Source organism: Vicugna pacos, chromosome 16 (genome assembly GCF_048564905.1).
Source record: "Vicugna pacos chromosome 16, VicPac4, whole genome shotgun sequence".
NCBI classification, from domain to species: Eukaryota; Metazoa; Chordata; class Mammalia; order Artiodactyla; family Camelidae; genus Vicugna; species Vicugna pacos.
In genome coordinates, this window is record NC_133002.1 from 50,888,806 (window position 1) to 50,909,782 (window position 20,977).

General features: G+C 36.1%; 1 protein-coding gene across 2 annotated transcripts; it reads right to left on the reverse strand.

The window, feature by feature from the left end:
* Positions 1-1,228: 1,228 nt before the first annotated feature.
* On the reverse strand, positions 1,229-20,435 carry NOL11 (nucleolar protein 11). Of its 2 annotated transcripts, XM_006199324.4 has the most exons (18): positions 20,262-20,435; positions 17,912-18,025; positions 17,740-17,796; positions 16,469-16,617; positions 15,248-15,305; positions 13,990-14,134; positions 12,419-12,607; positions 9,656-9,732; positions 8,112-8,235; positions 6,899-6,987; positions 6,371-6,445; positions 5,565-5,749; positions 5,282-5,407; positions 4,897-5,127; positions 4,367-4,445; positions 3,767-3,859; positions 1,846-1,953; positions 1,229-1,687 (listed from the first exon to the last, which is right to left on the reverse strand). In XM_006199324.4, exons 1-18 carry the CDS (start codon positions 20,400-20,402, stop codon positions 1,571-1,573), a joined length of 2,157 nt encoding a protein of 718 aa, XP_006199386.1. In that variant the 5' UTR covers positions 20,403-20,435; the 3' UTR covers positions 1,229-1,570. The 2 variants fall into 2 exon arrangements, with proteins under 2 accessions (XP_006199386.1, XP_072795539.1); XM_072939438.1 differs by lacking the exon at positions 6,371-6,445.
* Between the last annotated feature and the right edge of the window lie 542 nt (positions 20,436-20,977).

The following is a 20,977-nucleotide window of genomic DNA, read 5'->3' on the forward strand; positions in this document are numbered from 1 at the left end:
CCATAGTCTAAAAAGTGTGAAAATCCTGAGTAATCTTCTTTTAAAATTTAATTTATTATTGTATTATTTAATTTTGGTGGGGAGGGGAGGTAATTAGGTTTATTTACTTTTAACGGAAGTACTGGGGATTGAACCCAAGACCTCACGTGTGCTAAGCATGCACTCTACCACTTGAGCTATACCCTCCCACTCTGAATAATCTTATAAAAGGATCCTTATAAAAGGATCTCTAAATCATAATGGGTTTTCTACTGCAAAGCTCAAAGTTTTAAGAAAACCTTAGGGACCCACCATTTTAAGTCGGTGTCTGCTAGTACTTCTTAAGTGGTTCACAAAAAAGATAAAAGAACAAACACTAAGGAGACCTGCATTTTTCATTTCTGCTGAGAAGTACTGTATTATTTTAAATTGTCTGAGCAAAAGGTCCCATTATATGAAATGAGCATGACAGTTAATACATGCTGTTATCTTTGATATTTCTTTTCTCTCAGGATTAAAGAGAGATGAAGAATGACTGAGGAGAACTTGTTTATTAACTGCCATAGTTGTAACGAAGGGTTATATAGAGTGCCTAGCCTAAAATGAAGCCTTTCTCTAATGCAAATTAAACTAAGCCATCAGGATTCTATAAATGTAGGCTCTAGAACCACACCTGAACTTACATTTATGCAGTAGAATTTCAGGTTTTGTTTTTTTTTTTAATATATTGTAACCCTTCAGGTTAAAACAAGTTTCTAAAGGATTTACTCAACAGAGCTTTCAAGTTACTTTTGGGAAACATTAACTCATCACTTGTAAAAGTTATTTCACTTTTGACAAAAATAAATTTGAGGTTTTTTTTTAAGAAACCAAATTACCCATTTCTTCTACATAAAACATTTCATTTGTTCGAAATCCTAAAATTTAGAGTTAAAATAGGAAACTGTATGGTTAATCAACCTATAAACTTATTTTCAGAAGAGAATTTTTTTTTTTACTACTTAGAGACACATTTTATAACTGAAATTATCATCTAATCATAGCATAATCTAAGGGATAAAGTATATAAAGAGGTACTATTCAACCCTGGGTATGTAAGAAGGTGAGTGGGAGCAGGTAAAGCAGGAGAAAATGGCAGAAGACAAGCACATGCTGGACAAGGACCCCTCCCGCCCTGCTTGTGGACCTGACCTCTTCCGTCACCCATGAACACAGATGAGCTCTGATAAAAACTACATTCTTCCTAGAATCACTGTTTCGGTGGTGATTTATTAAAAGAAGAACTATTCAAACACATGGTAAGAAATTAAACTTTTATCAATACACAAATAAGTTTACTTAAAAGCAGCTCAGTCAACATTTTTAAAAAGTTCCAGAACCTCTCACCACCAATGTTCATAACCTAGAATAGGTTCATGTAACCCCTCCAGTCTGACCTGGGAGCACCAATAAGTGATGGTCCAGGTACTTGCCAACACATTTCTCTTGTCGCTGAGAAACAGTCATAAACAAAACATCTCTTGCCTGGATGAATAGGAAGAATTCACGTAAAAGAGCTTCATAAAACATCTATGAAGGAGAACTGGTAATATCAGAAGAGTTCCAGCACTTCAATTGAATATAATTCTCTATTATTCTTTTCTTGATTTAATTTCTGTAGTTCACGAAAACCTACTTCAATCTTGTTGAGCTCCGAACAAATGCTTATCTAAAGAAAAAAGTTCCAAAAAATTTTTACCATGACTTGTATATATGATGAAATCCTCTGCAATGACTTATAACTATTCCAAGCAAAATTTAATAAATTGTAATTTTGATGCTTCTTGGGTACAAATGGAATTGAGTATATGTCAAATAATTACATACCTGGGATTTCACAAACTTGTAAAGACTTAACAATAGCCTTTTTGCTTCTGGTATCATTACCACAACAGTAAAATTAGCATCTAGCAGTAGACATATCCAATCCATAATCTGAAGATAAACAGGAAAAGGAAAGTTAAGATTTTAATTTAATTTTAGGTTAATTCATTTTACAAAGTCCATAATTCTACCAGTTATAAGAAAAATAAATCTTAACAAAAGCCTGAATGTTTTAGTTTAGAGATAAAGGACTCTCAACAATCTAAAAAGGTTCTTTTCTGCTCTTATACTTGTCATTTTACAAACATAATTGGGTATTTTTTATAGGATTAACCAGTAAAAAGAAAGCCACAGTGATATTTAATCCAAGGGAGAGTTAGTACTTATTTGAGAAAAAAAATTTTTTGACAATTACTGGCAGTTACAAAAAAAGAACCTACTCATCTCTTACTCTGAAAGATACATGATGCCCCAAGAACAGAATATGGTGTAATATACATGAGCTACCAAGAGCCAAAATAAAATTATTACTATACATTTATTAAAGTATGTAGTTCTAAATTTTCACATGGTAGCAAATGTTGTTAACATGCAAATATCACTGTCACGAAAAGCATTAAGGAAATTGATTATCCATTTGGGGGGAGGGGGGAAAGCAGATCCCTATGTAACTCCTCACACCAAAATAAATTTTATATGCACCAAAGAGTTAAAATCAGAAAAAGGAAACCATGAATGTATCACGGAAAAACAGGGTGGCTATTTTTACAGCCTTAGAGTGGGAAGGGCCTTAAGCATGATATAGCCATAAGGAAGCCATAAAGGAAAAGCTCAACAGTTTTGACAATAAAACTCATTTATGGCAAAAATTACACTAAAGAGAATGATCAGAAAAAAAGTATTTGTAATACATTTGACAGAAATAAACTAATTTCCTTAATATACAAAGAATAATTAGTAAGCCAAAAAGAAAAAAACAGGAAATGCAATGGAAAAATGGACAAAAAAAAAAAAAAAAGGAACATAAAACAGGCAAGAAGAGATGGCCAACCTCTCTCATCAAAGAAATGCAAATTAAAATAAAACACCTATTTGTTACCTGTCTGGCAAAGAGTAAGATCTCAGACCTTGCTGGCAGCAGTACCTCTTGTCACAACCCTTTGGAAAGGTGTCTGGCATTTTTAAAACTAAAAATGCATGCACCCTTTATCCAATAATTTCACTAATGGGAATTTACCCAACAGGTATTCTCTCATAATATACAAGAATATCTGTATAAAGATGGTCACTGAAAGTTTGTTTGCAATAGCAAAAAACTATAAACAATTAAAATGTAAATCAAAAGGGGACTAGCAGACTAACAATGTCTATAAAATCAGATAGTATGCAGGGGTTAAACAGAATGAAGCAGATGTATACTAACGCAGAAAATTTGTAAAACATAGTATTGAGTGAAAAAAACAAACTGCAGAATAACATGTACATTATTATCTAATTTGCATTAGAAAGACAAGAGAACAATAAGTGTATAGAAAGAAAATTTCTGGACATGAAAGAAACTCTTAATACTGATCACCTCTGAGAGGGACTGGGGATTATTAGGTTATTAGGAGATCATTAAGAGGATACTTACTATCCCCTCTCCCTGCAAAGCTAAGGAAATTCTTGAAAAGGGTCACAATAAAGAACCAGGAATTTAAGATGAATTTAAGTTCTTTAGTATAGAATTATGGCTCGAAAAATCTATCTACCAAATTGACAGATCCACTCCAGTGGTTTGGGTATACAGTGAAGAAGGAGGGTCATAGGGACCAGGAGACAAGGAGAAACCGGTTACTGAATTCCAGATTCTGATACTATGTATACAACCTTTTTTTAAACAGATTTTTCCCAGCATCAGATCAAAGGAAAAAGACTATCTCACCTGGTTCAGGGTTGGAGGGTGTATTCCAGGAAGAGTCATAGTAACATTTTCACTACATTTCAGATAAAGGAAATACAAATACTGCAGAAATAGCTGAGTGGGAGAAAAAAGGACAATTTATCAATTTGATAGAAAAATTTTCTTCATACAAAGCTAACAATGAGACTGGAAAGAATTTTAAGAAGCTACTATTGAATTTCACTATCAAATAAATATGCTGGACATCTGGGGACACAAAAATGAATCAAATGCTTTCCCTGCTGTGACAGAGGAGTTCAATTGGTTTGGGAGGGTTTTGTTTATCAACAGTAAGTAGAGAAGAGAGAATCCTTCTCTGGGGAATTGTTTTTAGTTTCTTCTTCTCATTTATAACTTAGACAGATTAACGTGGCCCTCAGGCTTGGCACCAGGAACATGTCAAGCTCTGCCTCCCCCAAATCACTCTAGTTTCCTAGGCACCACTGTTCACCATCATGGCTGGGAAACCTCTTATTCAGATGAAAGTACTTTATAACCTTTTGAATGCCCTAAAAGCTGGTTAGAGTTAAGCAGCAATATTTAAAGTAGAAATAAAGTTCTCTAGGATTTGTAAGAACTTACAGTGATATGCTGTGCTGGGATGCCTTTCAAATGAGGCAGAAGAAACGTTTCACTATATGCTGAGTGAAGAATTGCATTTCTACTCAGGAATAAAGGAAAATCTTATTTCAACAAATAAAGGCTTTTCTAACAAAATTACGAGTAATTCTCTTCCCTAACGATTTTTCTAAATTTATACAAAAGTTTAACTTTTCTAGAAGAGCTCTATCAGTGAACATTCTCCTGGTCACTAGGGATCATCTGGAAAACTTCGTAATAGTGACTAATAAATGATTGGTACTTATTCAGTATACTAACTTTTAGAACTGACTGAGCTTCTACCTTAGTACAGCTTCTTAAATAAGAAGTAAGGTTTAAATAAGTTGTTGGACTATAGCACTGAATGTAACCCATTTTCAAGCAGAAACTGAAAAAAACTGAAAAAAGGTAAAAAACATCTTAAATTATCTAATTGCTCCTTAGTTATTGCTTGGCATTTGACTACATCCCTGGGGGAGAGATAATACAAGGGGAACTGTTTGAAAGGATACAGTAGGGCTGCTCTTTTCGGTATAACAGGGCACAAAGCGGCCTCCTCCACTGCCGCCTGAGGCTTTGCACTTAACTGCTGAGCACAGTTCTCACAGTTATCGTCCTCCAGATTGAAGCCATTTTGAAGAATTTCAGCCTGCTCTTCCATCTTCTCACCTTGTACAGTACTGGCATAGTCAGAAACTGACTCCATATTGATATCTGTTTCTTGAAGACTGTCATCACCAATGCTATCATGATAATTGAAAACAAGGAATTAATTCTTATCACTACTTGAACTTACTGGAAAAATTTCATTTTCTAAGCCTTCAAAGTTTCAGACATCAAATAATATAATAGATTAAAAGTGTAGTGAAGGAAAAGGATCATTGGCTTCTAACTTACCCCAAGAAAATTTTTAAGCAAGCACAGGTGACTGATTCAGGAATGTCAGGGAACTGCTGTAGACACAGCTGTAACATCTGCACATCTGTCTTTTCTAAGGCAATCTCCATTAAGCCAGGACACAAGCTAAGGCCAAAAACATGAATTACTTTTATATATTAAGGAAACTCTCAACTGCAAATGATTCGTAAGGCTTTTTCAGAGTATGAAAATCAGAACTGTAAACTACAAAACAAGGTCAAAAGAGTTATGTATGTGAAGCCTGGTGTACAGAAACATTTACCTGTAAGAAAGCACATGCGTTTGGATAAGCTGCATCAGAGCGTTCCGGGGATAAAATGATGGTTCTGTTTTACATCTTTCCAGAAGTCCTATCACTATGTCCCCAATAATTGTATGAAAGTCAGGTGTCCGCTTAATAGCCAAAAATTTACGTAGTTCTACTTCAATGTGTTTTTCTGAACCTTTCTGAAAGGGCAGAAGTAAAGAGTTCAGTCTGGTACATTGATAAATGTCATTCTGAACTTAAAAGTTCCTAGAGCAACATCTTAAATCACTTAACAGTATTCATGCACTTCTGTGAAACTGGAGTTGATACTACAATTTTCTGCACAAAGACAAACTGTAAGAAAACGAACAAACAAACAAACAAACCTCAAGGATTTAGAAATCAAAATTTCTGTGAAGCTAAATTACAAACATACTCAATGCAAAGCTGAACGAGGTATAAGGCCACTACCATCACTTTGATCTCACAAAATGCCTAGTGAGAGTCAAATAAGCTAAAGTATTGGTCACTCTCACAACCTCAGCATACTATACAAATGTAAGTTATAGCTATAAAAATGATCCTTACAGTGAGATAGAATGAAAAGTACATGGGATTTCCTTCAACGAGCTGAGTTGAGTTTTGATATTCCTAATATATATACACATGTATTTGTGTGTGTGTGTGCACGAGATGGGAGGATTAGATTCATTTATTCCTTCAGTGGTGGGCCTGGGGATTCAACCCATGACCTTGTGAATGCTAAGCATGCACTCTACCACTGAGCTATACCCTCCTTCTTCTAATATTTTTAAATTTACCTTTATGGTTGCTAAAAGTTGTTTGGATGTTGGAACCTCTGGCTGTACACTCACTTCAATTTTTCTTCTTCTTAACTGGAATTAAGTAAATTGATTAGGATCTCAAAATAATATAAAAGATCCAATATACAGTTTGAAGAATATGAAATGTCCCAAAGATACTGGCACACTTTAGCTCTAATCACAAACTTTTTTAGGGTTTAATTTTCTTATAGTGAAAAGTGAGTTTATTTTAACTCATTTTTGAATAAACAAAATAAAATCTCTATACAAGGAAGTATTATTACTAACAGCAAACTGGTCCATTTTCACACCTGGGTCTTACACATACAACCATAAAAATTAACTACTAGATGACATGTGTCATTTTTGGACAAGGGCTGTTGGGTTACTGAGTTCAAGCTTCAAACTGCCTCATCATTAAGAGCAAGTTGTAGGAGTTGTACAGATATGAATTATTAAAATAATTCAGCTTTTCATGTTTTTTGACATTTGCACTAACACTTGTATTTCGACTATGAAACTTACAATTCTCTTTGTTTGCTCTGAGTTCTGGGATCCTAGTCCAGATTCCTGCGATGCTTCCCAGTTTACAAAATGAGGTATGGCATGAGTGCCTAAGAAAACACAAAACACACAATTTCTGGAATTTTTTGACCTATTGGTATTGATCCAACCAACCAAAGAACTATAAAAAACAACCATTTGTGCACAGTTCAAGAGAGGCTTTAAAGTCCACTTCATTCTACCAATAACCTTAGATCAGTAAAGCATAGTAACTTAAAAGGCTACGTGCCCAGCAACAGTAAGCTAACAGATGAGGCCATTGGTTAAACTAGGGAGGGAAAAAGCATTACTGATTTTGTCTGGAGGACTTTCCCATTGCCCCTAAAGTCAGAAGAACACTGGTGTTCAAATCAGTGTAACGCTTTAGCCTGCAGCAATAACTGCAATATGGACTGTTCCCAAGGTAGCTTCCTGGATCAATAAAATCTGAATGAACAATGCCAACTTTCAACATTAAGAACAGGCTATATTATGGAGGTTCCTTAAAATACCAAAAATAAATTTACCATATGACCCAGCAATCCTACTCCTGGTCACATATCCAGAGAAAAATATAATTCAAAAAGACACATGCACCCCAATATTCACAGCAGCACTATTTACAATAGACAAGACATGGAAATAACCCAAATATCCACTGACAGCTGACTGGATAAAGACGTGGCATATATGTACAATGGAATACTACTCAGCCATAAAAAGAAAAAAATGCCACTTGCAGAAACATGGATGGACCTGGAGATTGTCATCCTAAGTGAAGTAAGCCAGAAAGAGAAAGAAAAATATATAATATTGCTTATAAGTGAAATCTAAAAAAAAAGGACACAAATGAATTTATCTACAAAACAAACAGTTTCACAAAGAGAACAAACTTATGGTTACTGTGGGCAAAGCGGGTGGGAAGGGTGCAAATTTAAAATCTACACCTCTTGGGGAGTGATGGAAATGTTAAGGTATCCTGATAGTGGTGGTGGCTTCATAGGTGTATATATCTATCAAAATTCATTCAAATTGTACATCTGGAATATGTGTAGTTTACTGTACAGGAATCATACCACAATAAAAGTGTTAAAAAAAGAAAGGCTATGCAAACCGATAGCTGTGAAAATCTACATATCAAACTAGAAGTTTATAAAATGGTTTTTAGTAATAAAACAAACATTTAAGTTCCTACCTGGATTTTGACTATGTTTGAGTTTTCCGAGAGCACCTGCTAATGATGACACTTCACACTTGTATGGAATTACAGTTAGAAATTTTCCATGTAGCATAAACAAATTTTCCCCATAATACCAGAGCTACAAAAAAAGTTATCAAAAATGTAAGCAATCCTTTTTTTCTTCGAAGATCTGATTCAACAAAGCCATGTAATTTATAACAATAGCCTGTGGTGTAAGCAATCTTAGTTAACAGAAAAGGGTAAGGCAAAGTTAAGCAACGTCCCAGAATACCATATGTTCAATTTATTAATTGGGGTAGGTTTACACTGCTTTTATTTTTGCCCATGTCTGAATGAAGCATAATTTAAAGAATACTTTCTTTTGACTCATAAAAATTTCTTAATTTCTTTTTGCTTTGTTGGGGGTAATTAGGCTTATTTATTTTTAGAGGAGGTACTGGGGATTGAACCCAGGACCTCAGGCATGCTAAGCATGCACTCCACTGCTTGAGCTACACCTTCCTCCTAACTCATAAAAGTTTGATCAATACATATATTTAAAATAAATGAGGTGGGTGGGAATAGCTCAGTGGCAGAGTGCATGCTTAGCATGTACTACATGAGGTCCTGGGGTCAGCCCCCAGTACTTCCGTTAAAAACAATAATAAAAGAAAACAAATTGCTTAAAATAAATATTGCCACTATTACACATCTATTAACATGATAATCACAAAGGCTACTGTAATTTAGGCAAACTGTTATGATGTACTAAATGAAAAAAAGCAGAATTTAACATGATAGAATCTATCTCATGATTCTAACTATAAAATTGTAAAAATAAGATATATGAACAAAAACTCAAAAGGAATATGGAAATTAAAAGTAAACTCTATCAGAGCAGTGAAATTGTGAAACACTAATTTTGTTAAAATTATTTGTTTAAATGTAAGTTAGAATTCCATGCCGATAAATCTAGTCTCATCCTCTAATTACAATGATCAATAACATCCTATATCTTGATTTACATTTTATTTTTATATGAATATTTAGTCACTAAACAACTAGTATTTACTCAGTACCTCTGGTAGGTACTGAAGATACATGGAGAACAAAAAGGCCAGGACCCTTGCCTCAGAAAGTTTATAGTCTGTCAGCTTAAATCTTAATCATTTATTTATGTAATTCCGTGATAATGTTTAACATACAACCTAAAAGACTAATTTATTAGGAAAAGTAACAGCCCTAGGGTAGAGCTGAAAATACAAAAGTAAAAAGATCAAACCAAAGAGAGGCGAAAAGCAAAAGTTTTTGTTAACTAGTTAATTGTTCCCCTTTGATCTAAAATTAGCTTATAATTTAGTCTTTTGAAAGTGACAAATACAAGGAAACTATTAAAATAATGACCAAATTAAATTTTGCAGGTAGAAAATAAAATATTTCTTAATTTAATTTAATCCAAAACTGCCAAAATATTTAGATACAAAGAAGTCTCTTTCTATACAGTATTTTAGTGCAAAACTGTTACATTGAAAAAAAAAAAATCCAAGTGCAAAACTTACTTGACCGCTGGTCCCTTGTGGTAATTCTTTGGAAGTCTGTAGCGTCTGAAATTTTATATTCCATATGGAGAGGCATTCTGTAAAATATGACAAATTCAGAAGTCATCCAAGTTTAAATATATGATGCTTGGGGTTGGCGGGAGGGAGAGAGCAAAGTCATGGTTAAATATATGTCTTTCTTTATTAAGTATAAAAATGAATAATGAAGACAGTAATTCAAAGATACAAGATTTCATGACAAGAAATAGAAGTGTGGGGCAGGCAGCCTGCTGGAATCAGTGCACCTTCCCCTCAGTTTTGCTGTGAATCTTAAATTGCTCTAAAAAATAGTCTTTTAAAAAAATTAACTATTTTTTATTGAAGCATAATTGCTGTACAATATTAGTTACAGGTGTACAATATAGTGATTCACAATTTTTAAAGGTTATATTCCATTTACAGTTATTATAAAATATTTGCTATATTCCCCAAGTTGTACAATATATCCTTGCAACTTATTTTATACCTAATAATTTATACCTTACTCCTTCACCCCTATATTGCCCCTCCTCCCTTTCCCCTCCCCACTGGTAACCACTAGTTTGTTTTCTAGATCTGTAGGTCTGCTTTTTTTATATTCACTAGGTTTGTTGTAGTTTTTAGATTTCACACATAAGTGATATCATACAGTATTTTTCTTTCTCTGACTTATTTCACTTAACATAATGCCCTCCAAGATCATCCATGTTGCTGCAAATGCAAAAATTCTGTTCTTTTTAATGGCTGAGTAGATACACACACACACACATACACACCCCACATCTTTATCCATTCATCTGCTGGACACTTAGGTTGCTTCCATATCCTGGCAATTATAAATAATGCTGCTATAAACATTGGGGTGCATGTATCTTTTTGAATTAGTGCCTTTTTTGTGTTTTTTTCTTTTTTCTTTTTTTCTGATATATACCCAGAACTGCTGGGTCATTGAGTAGTTCTATTTTTAGCTTTCTGAGAAACCTCCATACTGTTTTCCACAGTGGCTGCACCAACTTACATTCCCACCAACAGGGTTCCTTTTCTCCACATCCTCACCAGCATTTGTTAATTTGTGTCCTTTTTGATGATAGTCATTCTTACAGATGTGAGGTGGTATCTCATTGTGGTTGAGGTTTACATTTTCCTGATGAGTAGTGATATTGAGCATCTTTCCATGTTCCTGTTGGCTGTCTGCATTTCCCCTTTGGAAAAATATCTATTCAGTTCTTCCACCCATTTTTAAATTGGGTTTTTCTTTTTTTTGGATGTTGAACTGTACAAGCTGTTTATGTATGTTGGCTATTAATTCTTTATCGGTAATATCTTTTGCAAGTATTTCCTCCCATTCAGTAGGTTGTCGTTTCATTTTGTTGATGGTTTCCTTTGCCATGCAAACGCTTTTAAATTTAATTAGGTACCATTTGTTTATTTTTACTTTTATTTCCTTTGCATTAGGAGATGAATCCAAAAATATATTGCTGCGATTTATGTCAGAGTGCGTCCATGTTTTCCTTTTAAAAAATAGTTTTAATAAAGATGCTGATGTGGAAAGATCTCTGTATCTCAGGTAGGTGGATAAATAAGGTGCACAAGAGTGTCTATGATATGGTACCGTTTGTGTAAAAAGAGGAGAAAAAAATAAATAGAAGTATTTGCTTGTAGGCATATTAAAAAAACTCTGAAAAGATACATGAGAAACTCTATGGTGGGTAGTGGGTTTTTTGGGGGATAGAGAGCAGGAACCAGAAAGAGGGAGGATGGGGGTTGAGAGAGGAGAAACACAGCTGGTAAAGTGGTTAAAAGCTAGGACTTGAGAATGGTAGTTCACGTGGCCTAAGACTCCACCTGATTCGTTTGATCCAACTCCACTACTTAGTTACCTAAGCTCAGATTCTGATGTATAAAATAGGGGTCATAATGACTGAACTTTCTCTCATAGGGTTGTTAGAGGATTAAATGATACAAATAATGAGATAATATAAGTAAAACCCCTGGCACAGGGTAGTTATGCTATTCGTGCTAGCTCTTAGCTTAAAGCGTAGGAGAAACCTAAGAACAAAGAACACAGGTAAGGATGGCCATATCCAGCCGGCCTGAATAAAGCAGAGAGTTCTCGCTTCAAAATCGGGAGAAGAGATTAGAAAGGTGGACAGGGTCTAGACTGTGGAGAGACCTGAATGCTAAACCAGAGATTTGGAGTCTTATAGAGTAGGCGGGGAGACACCAACCTTGCACTGGTCAGGAGCAACTGTGTCCTTCATGAGAGACTACAATTCTGTGTGTTTGGAGGGGTATCTGGGGGTGAGGATGGTAAGAATCCTGCTCTGAAGTCACAGTGATGAAAGGAATACTAACAGTCCTATAATTTCAACCCGTCCAAGTCTAATGGATTTATATTCTGCTGAAATGTCATCAAGCTAGGAATTCAACCCTCTACTGCAAGGCTTACCAATGTTTCCAGTGCCTGAGGGCTGGCACAGATATTTGCAGTGTTTATTTCTTTAAGATATTGGTGATGAGCAAAGCAGTGAGTGATACAGGAGATGTTTCAGGAAATTGATCAAGGCAAGATGAAGTCAAAGACCTATTCAAGAATTAGGAAGCTAGAAAAAAATTTGAGTACAGTGATAAAAAAGAATGGATTAGGGTGGTAATGGACAAATGAAAAAGCAAGAGAAGGCTAAAAAGTACACTCTGAAGGAAAAAAAATCCAAAGGACTTCTTAACTGACTAGATTTCAGTTACCTTTAGAGGTTGGGAGTGGTGGTCCCAGGACCGCTACGTGATCTTTATCCAGGACCGTGAGTCCAACACCACTTCGAGCATTACCAGACACTGCCGACTTGAGCAACAATGATCCAACTACCCTCTGATTTTTTTCTGGGTCACTCGGATGTATTGGTATCAAGGTTTCATATACACATCCATCAGAGCCTGTTGCAAACAAGTATTTGTTGTTTATTATTGGATAAAGAGCAGTTCTTTATCTGTTACAGTTAAACATCCTAAGCTGTTTATAAGATTTTACCAATTTGATACATGATCCAACCAGAAAAATAAACAAATGTAACAATCACACCACTCTATGCTTTCCCATAAAGAATATACTACAAACCTAAAGTTGAGGGAGGAGAAATAGTAGTAAAAATCTCAGTAAGAAATATCATAACAGTCATGAAATAAAAATTATAAATGCCCGTAACAACTAAAATATGAGAGGACTGCCAGGAATACAATCTAGTCACTAAAAAGCTCTATCTCTCATTAGAAATTAATTAGCATTCGGGTCTAAACATTACATTTCTTGTTACTCCCCTCTGAAAACCCTATAAAATTGCTGGGGTTTGCAGGTCAACTGAATTTTTGGCAATTTCATGTAGTTTTAGCTATGTTACATGAAGATTCTATGGCCCTTTGGTTCAGACTCCCTTACTTCAATGTTCAATAAGCTAAAACATAACTCACAAATGCCTGTTTTACAATAAATAAGTCCTAGAGCTTAAACTTTAAGAAAACCAGTCGCTCTTAAGCAAAGGTATTAAGCAGACTCCAATAACCCTCTAGACATAAATGACAGGAGCCTTTTTAGCCGCCACTGCAAACATCTGCACATTGAAAAATTTCAGAAGATTTTAAATTGTGATAACATGGAAATGCTTCCTAAATATTGCTCTTGTTTCTCCCTCACACAACCTTCTCAAAAGAACTTCAAAAGAAGTCATAAAGAATAGAGTAGAAGGAACACCACAAAGGCATTTTTCTCCCTAGATGCATACGACTGGATTAAGCTTTAGAGCATTACGTAGAGGTAAACTCCAAGGCATTTGAAAAAAATCTGTAAAATGCCAACTAGCATGAGCCCAGGCTGCTCTGCTAGTCCCCTTTCACCCACCTGTCTCCGTCACTGTTCAAAGAAAGGCACACTCTATTCTAAGGTTGGAAGAGACGAACGGAGGGCCATTCAGTACCAACCTTAGGTATCTTGTGGGTCACTAATTATAATATCAAAAAAAAAAGTTGGACTTATCATAGTAAAGATAAAAGCTGATTTTCCCCTTTTTATTGGTATTATACTACTACTTGTTGCTTATGATAAATCTTAAGACATAAAAGTTAAAAGTTAAAGCAGAGAACTACTGACCTAACACATGACTAGACAAGGCAAAATGCAAAAAGGCATAAATACTTGTCAGAAAGCACAGAAAGGGAGATGCTACAAGAGAAGACTGCAAAAATTGAAGACTAACTTAAAGAAAACACTATTTTGTAATACCCCTTTATTTATAAACTCTGAAAGTTTAAGGAAAAATACTTACTTAATGACATCAAAGAGATAAATTTCCGATCCACAGATGTACTAAAACTCTGTATAACAGAGTTTTCTTCTTGTCCAAGTACAAGTGTGTATTTGCTTAGGATACGTGAGTTAAACTTTTGTACATAAGCAAAGTAATTTCCATGCTGCAAAAAAGAAGGTTTTAAAAAAAATATTCCCATTTCCACCATCTATATTTAAATGTTAAAACTAGTTGCCCAGCCTTCTGAGATGGCCTGCGCTCTACGTAGTGTGTATCTCTGAATAAATCTACCTTGGCTCAAAATGAAACAAAACAAAAACAGAAAAACAAAACCAGATGCCCTATTGCAATCACTTCAAAGAGTGCTTAAAAACCTCTAGTCCAATTAAATTAAAAATGTTGTAATGAATTTCTATACACCCCAATGTTCACAGCAGCACTATTTACAATAGCCAAGACATGGGAACAACCCAAATGCTTGATAGATGACTGAATAAAGAAGATGTGGTAAGGGGGGTGGGTATAGTTCAAGCAGTAGAGTACATGCTTAGCATGCATGAGGTCCTGGGTTCAGTCCCCAGTATCTCCTCTAAAAATAAATAAACAAATAGACCTAATTACCTCCCACCAAAAAAAATTTAAAAATACTTAAAAAAATGTGGTGTGTATATGTGTGTGTGTCTATATATATATATATGGAATACTACTCAACCATAAAAAATAATGCCATTTGTTGCAACGTGGATGGAACTGGAGATTGTCATTCTAAGTGAAGTAAGTCAGAAAGAAAAGGAAAAATACCATATGATATCACTTATATGTGGAATCTAACAAAAAGGACACAAATGAACTTATCTACAAAACAGAAACAGATTCACAGATAAAGAGAACAAACTTATGGTTACTGGGGGATAAAGAGGGTGGGAAGGGATAAATTGGGAATTCAAAATTTGCACTTCTTGGGGAATGATGGAAATGTTAGCTATCTTGATGGTGGTGGTTTCACTGGTGTATAAATCTATCAAAATTCATCAAATTGTACATCTTAAATATGTGTAGTTTACTGTATAGGAATCACACCACAATAAAGGTGTTAAAATTTTCTTCTATAATTCAGGCATAGAAATAATTATAACTAATAGGTTTTACAGTATTTTTAAAACATATAAAATAAAAGGCTTCTGAAAGAAGTACCGAAGTCCAAGCTTAGTTTTAAAAATAATATAGGTGACTTTGAAATGTCACAAAATGGGCCAGGAATTAAAGATTCACTTACTTTTTCAGTAATAAAAATTAGCACAGGATGCCTAAATACCATGAAAAACTTTGTCCACCTAAAATAAGGAAAAGAAAAATGATAAAATGCCAAATTACCAGTTGAGAGAAAAACATACCATCAAATCTAAATTTAAGAGATTATCTTTTATTAAATGTTTTTTAGAGCCAGAGAGATATCAGAGAGCACTTAATTCAGTGTTTCAAAATATATACCGTGGGGAACTAGTAGGCATTTCTCTGTCAAATGCGTCTCTGGATTAAATGCAAGTTGCCGAGCTTCCCAGAGCTTACAGACAATAATGTGAACTGAAAAGTATCAAGGGTGTGTGAGAAAGACACGGTGTTTCCCAAACTTACTTGAAACCCCTCGCTCCTTTTTTCAAGAGTCATTTTGGGACCAGTGTTTTAGGAAAATATGAGCATCTCATCTGCCTTCTTCAAGTGACAGGGGAAACTGAAGCACAGGGAAGGTAAATGGTCTGTAACCAAGGCTGCACAATCGTTTTTTGGCAAAGTGGGGATTAGAACTCAGATCTCTACCTGTATCTTCTTTCCTAAAGATTTCCTCCAAATACAGCTGCTCACACTTCAGAGGCATTCATCAAGTCTAAGATACAACTGCTTATCGTCCACACTGTTTACTGACTACATACAAGTCTCACTTGGACTTTTAGAAGTTTAGTTTGCATCAGATGGGCTTGGAGAGGCAGCAAGTTAACCAAATAGGAAATGTGATGAAAGAATGGGGATTAGAGAGATGCGAAATCAAGAGATTTCCTTCTATCATTTGGATGAGTTGTTCTCCCAATTTTATGCCAGAATCTGGGAAAGCAGGTCTTGAAGCACTATCCTGATTCTGCTAACAACAAGCTGCACATTTCTTCAGGGGAAAGGGTTCTGACCCTGGCAGTTGGGGTAATATGACAGAAGCAAAGATGCCAATCTCGCGGGATTACTCACTTCATCTTCAAATAACTGACTATCCAGTTCTGTCATTAGGACAGAAGACATCTGGCCCTATTTCTCTCAGTCACTTATCACCCTAGAGGCTTTTGGGGGATGTGATTTTGGCTAATGTCTTACAGATGGCCTTTAATTATGTTACTTTTACTACATTTATAATCAAAATAGTTTTGAACAAGGTAAAGAATATTATAAAAAAAACCATCGAGAGCATTTTCATTTTAGTAAAAACTCACTTATAAGTATTGGAACTTACTTAATCACTTCTTCATCAGAGATGACAGTTTCAATTTTCTGCTGGGGCTCTTCAAGCAAGGCCTCTAAACTACGCACGGCGCCTTCCTTGAATAGCACCAAGGGTTCTGTCCCTTGTATTGAATGTATCCTATACACCTCAGCCGACAACTAGAAGAACATAAAAATATTTTAATTTTTATTCTAAAGCAATTGCCACCTAATAGAATAAGGACATTTATAGAAGGCTTATCTTTAAGGACTGATTTGCTTTCATTTTGATTCAATTTTGCTTTATAACTATGTATGGTTGCAAAGTCAAATCTACAACATAAAATACATTCAGGAGTTTAACTTTTGCTCCTATTCTATCTTCTCCCCTGCTCTCCCCAAGAATTAATCACTTTTATTCATTTTTGGTTTATTCTTCCCTTGTAAATACTGGAGGTTAGGCTATCTAACCTGGGTCTCTCAAAACTGGAGGTGGGGGGAAGGAACAAAGTCACAAATGCAGACTTACAAGTGGTTCCGGTGTTAAAGACAGAGTGTGTGTGTGTTTCTAAACCATACCCTGCAAGCCCAAGAAAAGAAGTTAACACCATATGTGGGATTAAAAAAAAACCCTGTCATGTAAATTCAGGACCTTGTCACTGCAGGGTAAACAAAAAGACAAGTCAGGAGACAGCACAGTCAGCTGGCTAGAAATTTCAAGGGTCCAGGTGACAGCTGCCATTATATTTGAATCAGCTTTATTGTGAATTACTTCAAAAATGCGCCAATTATATTTAGAGTTAGACATTTAGAACCAGAAGGAAACTTCGAGATTAATCTTTCAGATCCTCATTTGATAAGAGGAAGTTAATTAACATACTTTAGGTCATTAGTAGAAAACACAGTTAGTCACGGTTCTTTTTTACTGCATTACGTGCTACTCAAATGTATAACGCACAAACCTTGCAGGGTCTACTCTACCTATTTTAAGGAAGGGAACAATGAAGTTCATTTGTTCTCACAAGGGACACACCACAAACATTTAAACTCATGGAAATAGCTATAAATTTATCATTCATGATTTAAATCCTCAACCTCATGTAACATTACCTAACATTTTCTAATGTATTACTTCATAAATTGAGACATTTTACCAAGATACACTGTACAATAACTAGAATGAAAAATTGATTATAACCTTTATATCATGTTCATAGATGCTGTAAGATAAATAACTGTTATATTACATTATTCCATCTCACCAATAAACTAAATAAATATGTTGGAAAATCCAAGGCTTACCGTGGCTTTAAATACTTTATCCAGGTTTACGTCTTCATTATTCCATATTCTCAAGACCTTAAATCAAAAATATACAAGTTAAAAAAAAGTCCAATTTCCATACAACATGGATAGTTAATAAGTCAACATTTGATTTGTTCTGTATATATTATATAAAAGTTAAAAAACTCACCTTATTATCATGTACGACAATAAACTCTCCAGTTTGAAAGTTGCACACAGCTGGACATGTTATAATTTGACCTTGTTTCACTGACCAGCTCCCCAAAGGTTTCTGATCAGAAACCTAATGAAATTAACATACAATATTCAAAATGTTATTTTCAGACATTAAAGCAATTAAATTTACATTTGAGACAAAAGCAGTCATTAAAATGATAGCATTTAACAAATTTTCTGAATTAAAAAAAAACCTAGTCACAAAAATACAAATACTGTGTGATTCCGCTTAAGACAGAAAGTAGAATGGTGGCTTTCTGGGGCTGGGGGAATTGGGAGTTACTGTTTAATGGGTACAGTTTCAGTGTTGCCAGACAAAGAGTTCTGGATATAGACGGTGGTGATGACCGTACAATAATGTAAACATATACACTTAATACCCTGAACTGTATACTTAAAATGGTTAAGATAGTAAATTTTGTTATATTTTACCACAATTAAAAAAAAAACCTTAAAAATTAAATGAAAATATAAGTTCCTAAAATGAAAAAAAAGTAAATTAATAACTACACTTTGATAATAAACAATATTGGTTCATTTAAAAAATTGATTCCATTGTGCCCTTGAACAGGGGCATGAGAAATTAGGTAAGGATAGCTGGGATCATGCCAATTGTAATCAACTACTCAATTCCTACGCAGAAACCGTAAAAAGCCCACTTGACAGCCAGGTAAAAACCAACAGTGTCATCCGACGCATCAAAACAAGCAAACAGTACAGGGAACTGTTGGCAACCTGTTCCCTAAACTTCAAAGTAGATAGCTAGTTTTTTCTTCTTCCTTTTTTCTTTATTTAAGTATAGTTGCTATATACTATATAAGTTATAAGGTATAATATAATGATTCTCAATTTTTATTATAAAATATTGGCTATATTCCCCGTGTTGCACAATATATTCCTGTAGCCTATTTTATACCTACTAGTTTACATCTCCTACTCCCCTACCCCTATATTGCCCCTACCCCCTTCTCTCTCCTCACTGGTAACCACTGTCTCTAGAGCTGTGAATCTGCATCTTTTTTGTTATATCCACTAGGTTGTTGCTGTTAGTTTTTAGATTCCACATATAAATGATATCATACAGTATTTATCTTTGTCTGATTTACTTTACTTAGCATAATGCCCTCCAAGTCCATCTGTGTTGCTGCAAATGACAAAATTTTGTTCTTTTTACGGCTGAGTAGTCCACTCTACATACGCACCACATCTTCTTTATCAATTCATCTGTTGATGGACACTTAGGTTGTTTCCGTATCTTGGAAATTGTTAATAATACTGCTATGAACACTGTGGTGCAAGTATCTTTCTGAATTAGTGTTTTTGGGGGTTTTTTTGGATATATACCCAGGAGTGGAATTGCTGGATCATATGGTAGTCTTATTTTCAGTTTTTAAAGAAATCTCCATACTATCTTCCACAGTGGCTGCACCAATTTACATTCCCACCAACAGTGTACGAAGGTTCCCTTTTCTCCATAATCTCAACAACAATTGTTAAAATTTGTGTTCTTTTTGATAGCCATTCTGACAGGTGTGAGGTGGTATCTCATTGTGATCTTGGTTTGCATTTCCCTGGTGATTAGAAATGTTAAGATAGCAAGCTTCTGAAAAACACAGAAATCTATGTTCAGCAGCTCACATAAAAATATTCACTTTCTATGCGATCACTAAAAGCAAAGTTTAGAAGGTGTGCCCAGTAAGTTGTTAGGCTGAAAAGGGGGCGGGGCGTGCAGATTTCACGGGGCTCAACTCTACCCTTCACAGGGTAACTACAGCTGGCAACAGACAGGTCACTCAGAATCAAAATTCCGACCAAGCTGCCAAGAAAGCGAAAAACCAAAACAAAATTTACCCACAAAACTTTTTTTCTCTAATGAGTGGGTATGAAGTGTATGGACACAACGCTAAATCACTATTCCCACTATCAGTGACATCTCCCACCCAACCACTCTCCGTTCACCGTTTCTGGGGGCAGCTGGGGTGACAGAGACCCCAGGAGGGGATCTTAGCGAGGCTATCTCCGGGAGACACGAAGCGAAAAAACAGGTGGCCTTTCCTTTCTGAGTCTAGCCCACGTGCACTTAAACGCTCTGCCGCCTGCAACTCGAAACTATGCCTCTCTTTCCGGGAAAACAACCCAGTCAGACGCTAGACCTCATTCAGCGTCCGGAAGAGGCCACGCCGGCTCTCCGTTAAGCCCGCTGGATGATGTCTAGCCGAAGCTGTGAGAAACCCGAGGTTCTGGCCCCGCGCTCCGAAAGGGGGGAGACGGCAGTGGGGGCACTCCGAGCCTGTGACTCTCACCTTATAGAGGATGACGGTTCTGCCGCTGTCCGTCACTAGAAACTGGTCTGTTTTGTTGCTCGGCTCCACTCCTAGAGGTCCGTCAGGCCCAGAACCCAAGAGTACCGCTGTCAACGTGAATTCCTCCTCTAGAGCTGCCATTTTGGCCCAACTTACCCCACGGCCGCGCAAACTTCCCGTCAGGCTTCGCGCTTTCTCTCGCGAGAACTAGGAAATCGACTATCAGGCTCTCGCCAAGTGAGATACCTGCTCCCAGGGCCTGCGACCCCTGGCGGGTAGAGACGGAGCTGCGGATATCATCTGGTGGGCGGGGCCTGGAGCTTGCGTCTAGACTCCGCCTCCCAGGCCGCGCCGCCGAGTCCCGGATGAACGCGCAGGGGAAGTCATACCTGTTAGGTGCTGAATGTGCTGCGTCTCGTTCACCTGCGGACTTGAGCTGCTGGGGGATGGGCGTGGCAAGTGGCCGAATTTAAATGAGCCAGATTTTTTTTTTTTTTAACTTGAAGCGAACTCTACAGGTATTCCTACCACGGCCTCATAGAACAATGTCCCAAAGGAAAAATATTTCTCTCTTAAGATAAATTCTTAATAACTTGCTGTAGCTAACTGAAATGCTTTAGCCCCCCTACTTATCAGAACCCGGCACAGAGGTCTAGTGTCTGGCCTTTTGCACCTCCCAAGTTGTGTCTCCCTGGTTTTCTGAGCACCCGCGGGGA